Source organism: Haliotis rufescens, unplaced genomic scaffold, assembly GCF_023055435.1.
Source record: "Haliotis rufescens isolate VD_foot unplaced genomic scaffold, xgHalRufe1.0.p SCAF_2, whole genome shotgun sequence".
NCBI lineage: Eukaryota > Metazoa > Mollusca > Gastropoda > Lepetellida > Haliotidae > Haliotis > Haliotis rufescens.
The window spans coordinates 62,410,516-62,428,147 of record NW_025963890.1 but is presented as its reverse complement, the minus strand read 5'-3'; the positions used below and the strand labels follow the sequence as shown (position 1 = coordinate 62,428,147).

The window sequence follows — 17,632 nt, the reverse complement described above, 5'->3', positions numbered from 1 at the left end:
TCCTTGCCGAACTGCTGGAATTATGGAGTTATGTTTCGGCTGGACAAACGAGTCTATGCATAGTCCAATCACAATCGCGATTCGTAAACTGCCGTGCACATTTTGGTCGATTGCAGGATTTGCAAAGCATATGTACACTAAACGTTTTAGTACCAAAAAAAATTTGATTATCGATCAGATCGTCTTGACTGGTGGCGGTGATTGAGCCCAGAAATTCAAGCTTAGTTCAACAAGGGTGGAAACTGGACTTTCACAGCCAGTTAAGGCCCTTGCCTCGGGAAGATGATGTTCACACACATTACAGGACATGCATTGAACATGATATCCATGCATTGTTTTCAGCTTATGCACTCTTTTTTATGTCCCTGGATAAGTCCTCGATTTAAAAGTAGATGTAAGCGGGAGCCTAGTTGTCACTGCACGTCACCCCAAGGCAACCAACAGGTGTAAACATTTACCATCATTACTATTTGGCTAGCTACCGCACTATGATATTTTAGTATCCTTGCCGACTCTGTATGATTTGTATGATTGTACCCTGTGTGACGCGTAATTCTACTCTGTGGTATGTCTGAGATTCCACTGAGCTATGGGTATGCCCAAAATAAAACACACATTTACGTCATCATTTAGGAAGATATGTACGTACTGGCATGGTATGTATTATCAATTTAACGACTATTACAAAATATTATTATCAATATTGATTGGTCGACAATTTGTGTAAAGACTGACAACAAATAGTGTTTTTTTCTTAATGAAGACATCACTGGACAATAGAGATACTGTAATTTGTTTTAAAATTACGCAAATATTAATAAGTAGACGGATTCACATATGTAGCTGTAGGCATCTGCACCAGCCAGATTCATCAGCATGGAGTACCCCAAGGCGATGTTTTATGCCCTATTTTATTTATGACATTTTCATGAAGCCAGTCCCCATAGCCCGTGGCTATGCTGCATTATCGGACCCAGGTTGACAATAATCATGTCGTGAATCTACATTTGGCTTACTCCCTAATGTTGACCACCAGTTGTTTATTGTTAATATCCAGTCCGATAGGCACAGCGTTTCCATTCGATAAACGATAATAATATGAGGAATGGACGTGCTAATGTAGAACGACACACTCACGACGATAAGCCACCGACAGCGGTTGAGTAACAGTTATCGTACCCTTTAGTTACAGCATAAACTACGCCGACTTTATCATACGTCGTACTTATTCACCAATAAACGGCCAATCAGTGTAATCAATGTCTGTATTTATAACATTTTGTATTACAATAATGACAAATGCACTTTTGACAGATAATGTTGTTTTAGATATTTGCAAATATGGAAACAACACATTTTTTTGTAATCACCTAAATTGTAAAGAAATGTTTCAAATGCCGAATGATGCACAGAGGAGATGCCAGTGGTGTTCACAAACATGTAATTATTATAAAGGCGTTTGTGAAGGGAACAATTCGGAGTGATAAACGAAAAGTGTTTACTCATGATAAATCTCTATATTACTTTCGGCATGGAGACACTCATGGTGTAAATACATGCGTATTATACTTCGAATATTGATTTACTGATCATTCGAAAAATGCGCCGGGGATTTCTATGAGAGGTATGTGTGTGACGGTGTGTGTTTAGAATATGAAGTGTCTTGTTTTGATTGAGCACGAGATAAATATAACACCTAAAGAAATATATATCATATGACATTTTAAGATACAACTGGTCCATATAAGCAAGACAAAAGTAGTAATAGTTGTAGCAGTAGTAGTAGTTGTTGTTGTTGGTGGTGGTGGTGTTGTTAATGTGGAATTAGTAGTTTAAGTAATCATCGTAGTATCTGTTTTGTAGATGCAGTGATAGTCGTAGTAGTTGATGTTACTGTAGTTGTTGTTGTAGTAGCAGTAGTGGTAGCAAATGTAGAAGTTATATCAGTTTTGTAGATATAGTAGGAATATTTGATGTAGTAGTTATTGTTGAAGTAGTTTTAATCTTTGTAGTGGTAATAACAGTGGTATGTGTTGTTGTTACGTTGCCGTCGTAGTAGTAGCTGTTGTTGAAGTAGTTTCAGACGTTGTCATAATAGGAAAGCAGTTAAATGTAAGAAACAAATTGTATCCTCTAATTGCCAAAAGGGAGGCAATTCATTATTATTTTCCCAACCTAGAAATACAGTAACAATAGTCCTAACTGTGGAATGATTACTGTTATCAACGTTCATTTCAAACCTCCTGAGGCAAAGACGCAACTCATGGAGAAAATCAGCGAAAATAAAACACCCATGCAGTATAAGACAGGCAAACTTGGCGCACCAGAGATTTGGCAAAACCATGAAGCGTCTACATCAGGAGTACTGTCAACAGGATGGGCTTGACGTCATCACGTGATCTTGTTATTATTCACTTATTGAACAGTTCCGACTGAAAAGTTCAGAGAAAAGTGACCTACGTTTTTTTAACGAGACCCCGGTCTTCATGTGCACGCAGATGGACAGGTCAAAGGGAAGCATGGTACAGTCTAAGTTGAGAATATATGGATGTCAACTTCTTTATTAGGAGGAACACAACGTTTCGAAGTATATTCTCTTCCTTATGTTAATCACTTCCAAATGCCTTTCAAAGACCTGATGGTACAGTCTGTTTTGAATTTGTTGCCATTCGTATTAAATTTACACGCGTATTTTACACACACACACACACACGCACACATACAACGCACACGCACACACCGCGCACACGCACACACACCGCGCGCACACACACACACACACACACACACACCGCGCCCGCGCGTATACACATGTATACAAATAAAAATAAATACCTCTAAAGTAAGTGTTTCTTATTCAGTTAATATGTGTAAATAGGGGGCTATATCATTTAAATATCAGTTGAGGTCATCAGACCCAGCTGACTCAGTAAACAAATGACATTTGCCCTCATTTACACATATTAACTGAATAAGGATGATAATTTATGGATGTCAACTTCATGGATGTATACATGTATGCTTACTCCTTCATCGGGTGAATGATGAAGCATTCAGCTGATGAAGGAGTGAGCATATACTCCGAAACGCTGTGTTCCTCATAAAACAGAAGTTGACATCCATAAATTCTCTTCCTTATGTGTATCACTTCTAAATTCCTTTCAAAGACTTAACTGAATAAGGGCCAGCATTATAATTCCGTGACTACTTTAGTTGTTGTCGTAGTTGTAGAAACATCTGAACACAACTCATTACCTCCAGAACCGGGTAGTATTTATGTTTGTTTGTTGTTTAACGCAGCACTCAGCAATAGCCCAGCTATATGACGGCGGTCTGAACCAGACAATCCAGTGATGGAAATCATGAGCATGGATCCACGCAACTGGGATACGATAACATGCATCAACCAAATCAGCGAGCCTGACCACCCGATCCCGTTAGTCGCCTTTTACGACAAGCATCGTCGCATCTTACAAGCATGAGTTGCTGAAGACCTATTCTAACCCGGGTCGTCACTGGGGCATAAACATTTAAAACGTGATCTGAAGTCATATACCTGATTTCACCTCGTTACACAAATTAAATCTTAGCGCTGCGACTGTAGTGACCCAATGTTAAAAAACAGGAGTCACGGTAGCTGTTGAAGTTGTTGAATGGGACCCAGGAGATTAAAGCTTCCAGAGTTACCCCCCATTGTACTTATAACCCTTAACATTCGTGACCAACTTGTAGGTTACGGAAAGATCCGAGTGGTGACGAATGAAGGCGAGCTACTACAAGTTGTTTGTTAATGATGTGCCAAGACTTACACGTCTTAGCAAATAAGACGTTTGTGAAATGTTTGAGATTTAAAGGCCTTATTAAGATGAGCGTCTTTATCTTCTGTATATGACTTTAAAAACTGCTGTCATATCACGGCATACCTAGAATGGATAACTATGATACCACAGGAACATACCTGGGTGAGGTGAGGTGAAATGGGGTTTAACGTCGCGTCCAAGATTATTGCACTTATATAGCGACGTGCATGTACGTGTGTGTGTTTGTGTGTCTGCTTGTACTAGTCCGGACTGATGCCGATTTATAGTGCTAGCTAATATACTGACTCCGAGCCGACCAGTCCTTGTTTTAGCCCCGTAATGCCGAGCGCCAGACAGGGTAACAACAAGTACCATCTCTTAACGTCTTGGGTATGACGCGGCCGGGGATCGAACCCCGGACCTTCCGCTCTCCGGGCGGACGCTCTACCGCTAGACCACGGAGGCGGTCTGGAACATACCTGGCCTTCGCGCTGGTGATTTTACAGGTCAGTCAGTGAAATTACGATCACGATAGATTGATTGAAAGCGGCCGTAACATGTTCCTTCGTTTATAAACAGAAGGCCAGCATTTTGTTGTTGCTGTGGGCTTTCTTTACAGAATCGTGGTCCCTCGTGTGCCAGTGAGGCAGAGCATACATAGGACATCACCGTAGTTTTGTGTAGACGCTTTAACGAGGAAGTAAATTTGGTGGAATGAAACGACTTGATATATCCGTTTAAAACGGAGGAATGTACGGAAGTGCTCAGGGCGGTTACAACCTTTTGGAAACTCACACTGGCATGATTCTAACCGATCAAGAAACAGGACTGGGATTCGAACTCATGACAGCGTATCCTGCCAGCTATGGGGATTTGTTTCAGTTGATACTTTAATTTCACACACAATCAGAATTCCTCTGGTTTCCAAAGTGGATTTAATTAATACCAAGACAGTTTTTAAATAACGTCTCTTAAAATATGTAAGGTATATCCTAATTCTTACTATTGAAACAGAGTTAGTTTTTACATTAAAACTGATCAAAACCTAGAATGACTTTCGGGCAATTAGCCACGGGATCAACACACCCTCAAAGACAAACAGAGAGAGGTTCTCAGGCAAAGCAGGAATGACTAACAGTCGATTTCCCCCTATATTTATACCTGAGACCTCCTTTGTTAATCTGAAGGCAAGTCTACACTGCATATCAAGTTTGAAATTTGAGACTTTGGACTAATAAAGACTGGACATGTTATACAATTTTGTATGATGGGTTTGGTCTGTTAATAGCCAAAGCAGACGGTCAGTTTGGAAAGTTGAGGAATAGAAGATTATAAATGCCGATAGAATCACTCAGCTTGTGTTTGGTTTCGCGTTTTCAATTTTCTAGTTTGGTCAGTTGCAGCTAAATGGCTGATAACGGTACACTGGTAAGTGCCGAACGCGCTGACCACAACCAGTTGTTATTCAACATGTAATTAAAGTTTCGCCCACCGACCTGTTTCAGGCAGCGTAAATCTGAAGTGCCAGATGTTGTTATACAATTTCTTATCGCTAGTATGTACCGACAGGTTTAAATGGTTAACCGACAACTTATGAACTGAAGGCGAATTTGACAAAAAGTTGAATCAAATATAGCAATTTTAGCACTGTTGCAATATTAATACCCTTTAATGCCGTGACTGTTTGTTTCTGAAACAAAGCGTAAGGTCAAGAGGTAACTGTAACGAGGAAGTTTGCATTGCTCTACATTAGGTTTGATGTTCAGGACAGGAGGTCTTAGCATAAAGGACGGGAACGGAGCATCCGTTGGGTGCGTTTGGGCTATTGTTCTCACTGTTGACTGCTTCTCCTTTACGTTTGTACCTTTACTTCTTTCATTGCGCGTTTTCAGATGTGCTAAAGCAGTGGTTGCGAAAACAAAAACAGTCGGACTTTATGTTGCTGTTGCATTTTCCACAAATTATTTTTGAAAGTTAACATTCGACAAAATACAACCCTGCTGCAGATGCGTCTTGTTTCCGTCCAACATCAAATGTTCAAAGCGATCTGCTTTATTAGTCATATACACCAGTGTATATATACACCGTACTTGTGTGTCATGTCAAAGATGTCACACTATGTGATATACTCTGCGATCGCAGTCATCTTGTGTTCACCTAAAGTTACTACAGTATCGGGTAAGATTATCTGTACAGCCCCTTTATCCGCACAAGATGTGTTACCTACTGAAGATGCAATACCCGTGTTGTGTTGGTTGTTAATATAGCCGTATTGACCACTACTTTCGCCTTGTCTGTACATGTATTTGTGTTAATGTTGTTAATTGCATTTGTTCATGTCTGTCCTTCTGTGTGTCATTACACATGGTGCCAAATATACGTTCATGTCCCCTCTTCTACAGTGCCATAATACCCTGTGGTAGGCCTGTGCTTATATCCACTCGTCCAGATGTTTTAAACAATGCTCTCAAATATACGTTCATGTCCCCTCTTCTACAGTGTCATAATACCCTGTGGTAGGTCTGTGCTTATATCCACCCGTCCAGATGATTTAAACAATGCTCTCAAATATACGTTCATGTCCCCTCTTCTACAGTGTCATAATAGCCTGTCGTAGGCCTGTGCTTATATCCACTCGTCCAGATGTTTAAAACAATGCTCTCAAATATATGTTCATGTCCCCTCTTCTACAGTTTCATAATGCCCTGTCGTAGGCCTGTGCTTATATCCACTCGTCCAGATGTTTTAAACAATGCTCCCAAATATATGTTCATGTCCCCTCTTCTACAGTGTCATAATACCCTGTGGTAGGCCTGTCCTTATATCCACTCGTCCAGATGTTTTAAACAATGCTCTCAAATATATGTTCATGTCCCCTCTTCTACAGTTTCATAATACCCTGTCGTAGGCCTGTGCTTATATCCACTCGTCCAGATGTTTTAAACAATGCTCTCAAATATACGTTCATGTCCCCTCTTCTACAGTGTCATAATAGCCTGTCGTAGGCCTGTGCTTATATCCACTCGTCCAGATGTTTTAAACAATGCTCTCAAATATATGTTCATGTGCCCCTCTTTACAGTTTCATAATAGCCTGTCGTAGGCCTGTGCTTATATCCACTCGTCCAGATGTTTAAAACAATGCTCTCAAATATATGTTCACTCGTCTATGATGCTACTACCCAGGGTTCCTAATATGTCTACATCCACTTGTTGATGACGAAATAACGCATGGTCCCAACATTGTCTTTATATCCACTTGTTTATGATATAACCATGGTCCCAACATTGTGTTTATATACACTCGTTTATAATATAACCATGGTCTCCACATTGTATTTATATCTACTTGTTTATGATATAACCATGGTCCCAACATTGTGTTTATATACACTCGTTTATTATATAACCATGGTCTCCACATTGTATTTATATCTACTTGTTTATGATATAACCATGGTCCCAACATTGTGTTTATATACACTCGTTTATTATATAACCATGGTCTCCACATTGTGTTTATATCTACTTGTTTATGATATAACCATGGTCCCAACATTGTGTTTATATACACTCGTTTATTATATAACCATGGTCTCCACATTGTGTTTATATCTACTTGTTTATGATACAATCCATGGTCCCAACAGTGAGTTTGTTCTTATATTACCCATGGACCCAACAATCTGTTTATATTCACGTGTTTATGATATAACCCATGGATCCAACATTCTGTTTATATTCACGTGTTTATGATATAATCCAGTGTCCCAAAAATCTGTTTATATTCACATGTTTATCATATAACCAATGGACCCAACATTGTGTTTATATTCACGTGTTTATAATATATAACCCATGGTCCAAACATTGTGTTTATATTCGCGTGTTTCTGATACAACCAAAGTTTCCAACATTGCGTTTATATTCGCGTGTTTATGATATAGCCCATGGTCCCAACACTGTGTTTATATTCGCGTGTTTCTGATATAACCAATGTTTCCAACATTGTGTTTATATTCGCGTGTTTCTGATATAACCAATGTTTCCAACATTGTGTTTATATTCGCGTGTTTATGATATAGCCCATGGTCCCAACACTGTGTTTATATTCGCGTGTTTCTGAAATAACCAATGTTTCCAACATTGTGTTTATATTCGCGTGTTTATGATATAGTCCATGGTCCCAACATTGTGTTAATACTCACGTGTTAATGCTATAATCCATTGTCCCAACATTGTGTTTATATCCACTTGTTTATGATATAACTCATGGTCCCAACATTCTGTTTATATTCACGTGTTTTTGCTTTAATCCATGGTCCCAACTTTGTGTTTATATTCACGTGTTAATGATATAATTCATTGTCCCAACATTGTGTTTATATTCACGCGTTAATGAAATAACCTTTGGTCCCAACAATTTGTTTATAGCCATTTGTTTATTACATAACCCATGGTCCCAACTCCACTTGTATATATCCACTTGATGATATAACCTGTGGTCCCAACGCTGTGTTTATATCCACTTGATGTTATAACCCGTGGTCCCAACTCTGTGTTTAAATCCACTTGGTGATATAATCCATGGTCCCAACTATGTGTTCATATCCACTTGATGATATTACCCGTGGTCCCACCCCTGTGTTTATATCCACTTGATGATATTACCCGTGGTCCCACCTCTGTGTTTATATCCATCCATGATCCCACCTCTGTGTTTATATCCACTTGATGATATTACCCGTGGTCCCACCCCTGTGTTTATATCCACTTGATGATATTACCCGTGGTCCCACCTCTGTGTTTATATCCATCCATGATCCCACCTCTGTGTTTATATCCACTTGATGATATTTACCCGTGGCCCCACCTCTGTGTTTATATCCACTTGATGATATTACCCGTGGTCCCACCTCTGTGTTTATATCCACTTGATGGTATTACCCATGGTCCCAAATCTGTTTATATCTACTTGATGATATTACCCGTGGTCCCACCTCTGTGTTTATATCCACCCGTGGCCCCACCTCTGTGTTTATATCTACTTGATGATATTACCCGTGGTCCCACCCCTGTGTTTATATCCACTTGATGATATTACCCGTAGTCCCACCTCTGTGTTTATATCCACTTGATGATATTACCCGTGGTCCCACCTCTGTGTTTATATCTACTTGATGATATTACCCGTGGTCCCACCTCTGTGTTTATATCCACCCGTGGCCCCACCTCTGTGTTTATATCTACTTGATGATATTACCCGTGGTCCCACCTCTGTGTTTATATCCACTTGATGATATTACCCGTAGTCCCACCTCTGTGTTTATATCCACTTGATGATATTACCCGTGGTCCCACCTCTGTGTTTATATCCACTTGATGATATTACCCGTGGTCCCACCTCTGTGTTTATATCCACTTGATGGTATTACCCGTGGTCCCACCTCTGTGTTTATATCCACCCGTGGCCCCACCTCTGTGTTTATATCCACTTGGTTATATAACCCATGGTCCCAACTATGTGTTTATATCCACTTGATGATATAACCCGTGGCCCAACCTCAGTGTTTATATCCACTTGGTGATATAACCCATGGTCTCAACTATGTGTTTATATCTACTTGATGATATTACCCGTGGTCCCAACCCTGTGTTTATATCCCATTGATGATATTACTCATGGCCCCAACTCTGTGTTTGTATCCACTTGATGATATAACCCATGATCCCAACTATGTGTTTATATCCACTTGATGATAAAACACATGGTCCCAACTATGTGTTTATATCTACTTGATGAAAAACCCGTGGCCCCACCTCTGTGTTTATATCCACTTGGTGATATAACCCATGGTCCCAACTATGTGTTTATATCCACTTGATGATATTACCCGTGGTCCCAACCCTGTGTTTCTATCCATCTGTGCTCCCACCTCTGTGTTTATATCCACTTGATGATATTACCCGTGGTCCCACCCCTGTGTTTATATCTACTTGATGATATTACCCATGGTCCCAACTCTGTGTTTATATCCATCTGTGATCCCACCTCTGTGTTTATATCCACTTGATGATATTACCCGTGGTCCCACCCCTGTGTTTATATCTACTTGATGATATTACCCGTGGTCCCAACCCTGTGTTTATATCCATCTGTGATCCCACCTCTGTGTTTATATCCACTTGATGATATTACCCGTGGTCCCACCCCTGTGTTTATATCTACTTGATTATATTACCCGTGGTCCCACCTCTGTGTTTATATCCATCTGTGATCCCACCTCTGTGTTTATATCCACTTGATGATATTACCCGTGGTCCCACCCCTGTGTTTATATCTACTTGATGATATTACCCGTGGTCCCACCTCTCTGTTTATATCCATCTGTGATCCCACCTCTGTGTTTATATCCACTTGATGATATAACCCGTGGTCCCACCCCTGTGTTTATATCTACTTGATGATATTACCCATGGTCCCAACTCTGTGTTTATATGCACTTGATGATATTACCCGTGGTCCCACCTCTGTGTTTATATCCACTTGATGATATTACCCGTGGTCCCACCTCTGTGTTTATATCTACTTGATGATATAACCCGTGGTCCCAACTCTGTGTTTATGGGGCCACTGTGTTTATATCCATCCGTGGTCCCACCTCTGTTTATATCCACTTGATGATAAAACACATGGTCCCAACTATGTGTTTATATCTACTTGATGAAAAGCCCGTGGCCCCACCTCTGTGTTTATATCCACTTGGTGATATAACCCATGGTCCCAACTATGTGTTTATATCCACTTGATGATATTACCCGTGGTCCCAACCCTGTGTTTCTATCCATCTGTGCTCCCACCTCTGTGTTTATATCCACTTGATGATATTACCCGTGGTCCCACCCCTGTGTTTATATCTACTTGATGATATTACCCATGGTCCCAACTCTGTGTTTATATCCATCTGTGATCCCACCTCTGTGTTTATATCCACTTGATGATATTACCCGTGGTCCCACCCCTGTGTTTATATCTACTTGATGATATTACCCGTGGTCCCAACCCTGTGTTTATATCCATCTGTGATCCCACCTCTGTGTTTATATCCACTTGATGATATTACCCGTGGTCCCACCCCTGTGTTTATATCTACTTGATTATATTACCCGTGGTCCCACCTCTGTGTTTATATCCATCTGTGATCCCACCTCTGTGTTTATATCCACTTGATGATATTACCCGTGGTCCCACCCCTGTGTTTATATCTACTTGATGATATTACCCGTGGTCCCACCTCTCTGTTTATATCCATCTGTGATCCCACCTCTGTGTTTATATCCACTTGATGATATAACCCGTGGTCCCACCCCTGTGTTTATATCTACTTGATGATATTACCCATGGTCCCAACTCTGTGTTTATATGCACTTGATGATATTACCCGTGGTCCCACCTCTGTGTTTATATCCACTTGATGATATTACCCGTGGTCCCACCTCTGTGTTTATATCTACTTGATGATATAACCCGTGGTCCCAACTCTGTGTTTATGGGGCCACTGTGTTTATATCCATCCGTGGTCCCACCTCTGTTTATATCCACTTGATGATATTACCCATGGTCCCAACTCTGTGTTTATATCCACTTGATGATATTACCCGTGGTCTCACCGCTGTTCATATCCACTTGATGATATAACCCGTGGTCCCAACTATGTTTATATCCATCCGTGGTCCCATCTCTGTGTTTATATCCACTTGATGATATTACCAATGGCCCCAACCATGTTTATATCCACTTGTTGATATAACCCGTGGTCCCAACCATATTTATATCCACTTGTTGATGAAATTTTATCTCGTCACGATATGGCTGCAATACTGCCGATGTGACGTTAAATATTAACTCACTCACTCCACTTGTTGATGATGGTGTAACACATGGTCCCAACTATGTGTTTATATCCAATCATTTATATCCATGGTCCCCTTGGAGGATGTCATGTTCCTTATTCCTAACTATGTCCCTATTTCTATCTAGAAAGTCATGTCTGTGTTTCCCTGGAATCAGAATCGATATTCCTGTATATAAACTGAAGAATATATTCAAAGGAAGTGCATATTCATTCCTCTTGATATATTTTTTTGAATTGACTCATCAATATTTCCTTGTTTCACAGAAATTTTCCTCGTGTTTCAATAAAATATATCTTAAATTTTGTTTCGTAACCTGAGGTCATATCCTGGCGTGTACACCTCCATTGTCCAGATGCCCCACGGGTGATGTACATCCACACACACACACACACACACACACACACACACACACACACACACACACACACACACACACACACAGAGATATCTGCCAACAAGGATCATGTAACTACGCATAAACTGTCAGATCATTTCCTTGTGTGCTTACGGTATAAATAGTCTTCCCAAGATTCCCGTTCTCTCTTACAGCTCAGGGAAACCGGATGTCCACTCCTATAAGTACCGGAAGAAGTTGCAATGGCACAGCTGATGCGAACTGCGCAGAGGGTACAGTATGTCATATTCAGTCGTGATTCATGTGGCAAACGTGGTGATATGTGAAGTATATACGAAAGACTTTAACCCAAAATTGACACAGTGTAAATATTACTTGTCCACTTTTGTAACGGCGTTATTTTCTATGTGTTTACTACTTATTTGTACGATTCCGATCCCGAGCCCCAGACAACCGATGTTTCACTTCATGCAACACAATTGGATAGAAAATACTAAATTTTACAACTAATGGAAATTCTCAATTTTGTGGCTACATTTATATCTATTGTGCCACAAATATGAAACTAAGTGACTAAAAAACTATTTATTAGTTATGCTTTGTCTTTCCCCAATATAACATTATGGTTAGTGATATGAGGTCTGTATGGGCATTCTCGGATCAAGTATCGTCTAAAAATAGCCATAAAAAACTAGTCCTCATATCCTGAAGCAGACGCGAACATATCCTGAACCAAAAACATTAGGGATCATGAATATTTGGGGGATATGACATTGTGTGCACAGTCTTCACAACAAAAATATCTCTAAAAACACTCATGATCCCTAACTATATTTTTTTTCAGTATATATAACTCTCATTTCACATACTTGCAGAGGGAGATAAATTATTGTTCAGGGGGCGTAGGGGTAACCTAGTGGTCAAAGCGTTCATCCGCCATGCTTTACGCTGTTTCGATTCATGAGTATAAATGTGTGAACCAAAATATCCCCGCAGTAATAAGAGGTCAATATTGCAGACAGTGTGCCTGCGTGCGTGTGTGAAGGTGTTTAATTTGCAGATATTATTCTTTACTTTCTTTCTTGCAGACGGATATCTTATGCCATACGTGGTTAAAATTGTCATCATCTCCGCATCAATAGTCGGGGCCATCCTTCTCCTCAGCCTGGTTGTGTGTGTCTGGCACTTTGTGCGAAAGCGGTGAGCAATAACGGTATTTCACTGCATGTTGATATACGCCGTTTACTCCAGGTGCCGTAACTAGTATGGGGTAGTGACTGCCAGCACGACTAACGTGATCGGTACGTGATACGTGGTCGTATCCCAATAGCGTGGATCGATGTTCATGATGTCAATCACTGGATTTTCTGGTCCAGACTCGATTCTTTACAGCCTGCCGTCATATAAATGGAATATTGCTGAGTGCGGCGTTAAACAAACAAAGAAACAAGAAATTAAGTTAATAAAAATCGTATGTTCACTTGTGCAAATATCACTTCTTGTTGACGTCATTCGAATCTCATTGTGACGTCACACTAGAAAACGACGTCATAGCTGTAAATTTTTGACGTCATTCGACCTTGTGATCATTTTTGTAAAGGGGAGCTCTAAAAGATTAAGAGAAAAATGGGTAATATGTGTGATTTTACGAAACCCGTGTAAGAATTAATGTATTACATGCGCTCTCGCCCGGCATGTTTTCTGACACCGTTTTGTAAATCCAGTATGACACACATGCTCGTATTATAATCCCTATGTACAGGAAACTTTTTTAACACTAAAGAGCAACATATGATAGCATACAGTTTGATAATAGCACGAGACAGAATTATAAATCCGCGTTCGTGAACGAAACAACTGGACATTTGGAAGATAAACCTACTGTGAAATTTGATGTAGTCCTACCAGGAATACAGCTCTTCTAACACAATCTGGGTGATGCAGAAGGCTGCAGTGTTGGGGAGTCTTCACACTCTCCGAAAAGTTCTTGGTGGGTTTGACTAGGCATCGAGAAGTCCCATTCGCTGTCTGGGCTGCGTGTTGAGGGGGCAAGGGCCCTGAGCTGATGATGATCCTAACCAGCCTGACTGTGCCAGGATCACCCAAACCCTCTTTGCTGCATTTTTTTATTTTAATCTGTAAATAATAATAATTATAATAATAATAATAATAATAATAATAATAATGAATTTATTTCTATGGGGCAGCATACACACTACTGTTATATTCCGACAGCTTGTAAATAAATAGTCGACAGACCAGTGTTTCATATTATACCCTCAGGGTACCAAATCAACAATCCTGTCCATTCTTTCCAATTTAGTCACAGAATACGTGGCTTCAAAGTTTTAATGTGTATCATTTGAAAAGGAACACATAAAATATGATAAAGAATTTATTTCCTACAGGAGGTCTGAGAAAGTGATTGATATCGAGGCATCATCGGATTTCTACAAATCTGAAGACCCCCAAATACATCTTCGTCGACTCGACGCGGGCGAAACATCACGGGCTATCAGAGACGCCGCCAGTGTGTTCAGCTGGGGCTCTGATTTCCTTGATGAAGAGAGCCGAAGGAACTACGAGAATCACGAGTTGATTGGAGGCATGCCAAACCGGAACCGGAAGTCACGTAGTCAGGTTTACGCTAATACCCTCGTCATTGGTAACGACAGAACTCAGGAATCTTCAACGTATACTAACGTCAAATATAATGATATGACGATGTGATGTTATGCAAAGGGAAGACAACACCAAGGTCACTTAATGAGAGTATGACGCGTACAAGGGCTGACCAAATACTTGTATGTCGTTGCAGATATTCAACCAGTCTCAAGTCTAAGAGATTGTATGATGCCATTTTCTCAGAGGAAGATTCATTATATTGTATTTTACAGTTATGTCCACATTAGTTTTTATGTCAACTAATATTTGTATATTAGTACGCTTTGGTTTTAGGTGTAAAGTTCGGTATCAGTCTATTTTATTTAAGGGTAGTTTGGTGTAGATCTTAGTTATGGCTACCGCTACACAAAGATCTGATGACATCCCATAACAAATCACGACAGAACTTCCTTTCGCAAACTTATCTTGACCAACCAATGTCACGACTAACAGGAAATCGACACCACCCAGTACAGGAGCTTGCTGGAGTTATGCGACACTAGTTTCAAACTTGCGACTTCCATTCCATACTGTTCTTTGAAATTAATTTGACAAAGTTCGCGATTCAAAATTTGAAAACTGAACAAAAGAACATTCTGGAATGTCTAATAGATGGCCGAGATTGTATGACAGCACTTGCCAAGGGCTATGCAAGGCCTCATTCGTTCAAATGTTTATCCCATTGAAGCGAAAATAAAAGTATAAAACTGCAAAATAACTTATCTAATTAATTAAAGCGTTTCTAATTTCCCTACAAGTGAATCATTGAATGTTTCATTAGTTATTTCATTAAGAAGGAGTTGTGTAGAGATCAATGGAAGTTTGAATGTGGTATTAGCCTTGATTGTTTTGGTGTGTTTCACAATTTTGTAATGTTTATAGATATAGTGATTTGCAGATATAGCAATGTTAATGTTAACATATTTTAGAGACGCTTTTAGTGTTTGGCTCGGCTAGCGCTGTTGGTGTTTGCACAGGGTGGGTGAGGTGAGGTGAAATTGGGTTTAACGTCGCGTCCAAGATTACTGCACTTATATAGCGACGTGCATGCACGTGTATGTGTGTGTGTGGCTGCTTGTACTAGTCCGGACTGATGCCGATTTATAGTGCTAGCTCACTGAGATACCATGCCGCAGTTTTAACATGAATACCCCACTCAGACACAGTATACTGACTCCGAGCCGACCAGTCCTTGTTTTAGCCCCTTAGTGTCGAGCGCCAGACAGGGTAACAACAAGTACAATCTTTTAACGTCTTTTTGTATGACGCGGCCCGGGATTGAACCCTGGACCTTCCGCTCTCCGGGCGGACGCTCTACCACTAGACCACGGAGGCGGTCGCACAGGGTAGGAATTACCCGGAGAATAACAAGCCACTTACAAGGAATTAGGGATGGTCTGTCCCGAGTGAATAGTTGCTGCCGAGCCCTTGATGAGGGACTTACAGCATTCATTCACGAGGGACAGGTAATCCGCGATTCCGAGTTTCGTACATTACTCTATTTGTCATTTTAAGAGAGAAATTGAAGAAAAGTGTGTGTGAAATGTCAGCCTTACTGATAAAATCTCACTTTAGGTAGCCTATTGTTCAGATGACGTCATGTTATCATTCTGTGACGTCATGGACGCTGGGAGAAGTTATATCGCATTTTTCTCAATGAAAGACTGTGACGTATTGTGGCTTGAATTGACCAATCAGCATTAAGAATCGCTGAAAAGCTTATTTGCAAATATCGGGAAGTGATGACACAGGATCATTCTCCCCTTATAGGTAATTGTTTGTATACTGTAGTTCTCGAAATAGAATCACGAAATATCGCGATGATTAATTAACGAAGATAGCAGCATGTGTGATAATATCCGCCGATAAGCGCCGATAAGAGCTCTTTTCAAGAAATGTCCATCATTGATCACGTGGTTACTGTATATGAGGATGGGGAGTCAGGTGACTGCGAGCGACTTCATTTTGCAGCGTGTGCAGCTTACATATATTACCAGCACGAACTGAAAGTAAATGTGCAGATGTAGTGCTTAAAGCGCTATTGACTCAGGTCACTGCTCACGATAACCGCTCGCAGTCACCCAACTGTCGAATCTTACCCGGATTGTAACCGCGTGATCAAGACTTAACGCTGATGTTAATCGCTGAGAAAATTGACATTTCTTGAAAAGCGCCCATTGCAATATTTGTCATAACAGTAAGTTGTATTCGTTGTCGGCGGAATGACATGTTTTCACGTTAAAAGTACAAGAGAACTTTGATCTAGAGCCCAACGCGCAAAGAAGTTTTGTACCTTTCCTAGCTATTGATGCAAGTACCTATTCTGTCATAAAGAGCACTCGTGTAACTCAGAAGATAGAACCAATTGTAATTTGCGCGTGGTACCTTCAGAATCAGGAATGAAAATATGGTACATTTCTTTTTGAATATTTCTATAATATACAAGTAGAAAACAAACACTTCTCTATGAGAGTTACCTCCTTAATAGTAATATGTTTACTCCTGTAGCCTGACACGTCAATTATTCACAAAAAGTCCAAAAGTGGTAATATCTCGATACACGGGAATTGGGGCAACGTTTCCCGCATAGCAATATGCTATAGGCCTGTCCCCGAACCTCTCAACAGTCTTCCTTACACGGTCTTCGCTACACGGAAATTGGCCAAAGTTTCCCGCATAGCAATATGCTATATGCGGAAATAGGTCGAACAGAGCCAGACTGGTACCCTGCCCTTCGCCTCCTAGAGGCTGCAAGCGTGGAGCGCAAGCACTCTAGGGCAGGTAAAACAGTCTAGGACAGGACGTGTCTCCATCCTGTGATTGTTGCCGAATAGCATTAACATGTTTTGTGTAATAATTTACGCAAAGGAATGTTTTTAAAAATATTTTATAATTAT

At 40.4% G+C, this 17,632-nt stretch overlaps 1 protein-coding gene across 1 annotated transcript; it reads left to right on the top strand.

Annotated features, from left to right (window-relative positions):
- The first annotated feature begins 5,826 nt into the window (after nt 1-5,826).
- Nucleotides 5,827-15,837, top strand: LOC124142622. The gene is made up of 4 exons (XM_046511197.2): nt 5,827-5,978; nt 12,266-12,343; nt 13,160-13,271; nt 14,480-15,837. Exons 1-4 carry the CDS (start codon nt 5,834-5,836, stop codon nt 14,799-14,801), a joined length of 657 nt encoding a protein of 218 aa, XP_046367153.1. The 5' UTR covers nt 5,827-5,833; the 3' UTR covers nt 14,802-15,837.
- The last annotated feature ends 1,795 nt before the right edge of the window (nt 15,838-17,632 follow it).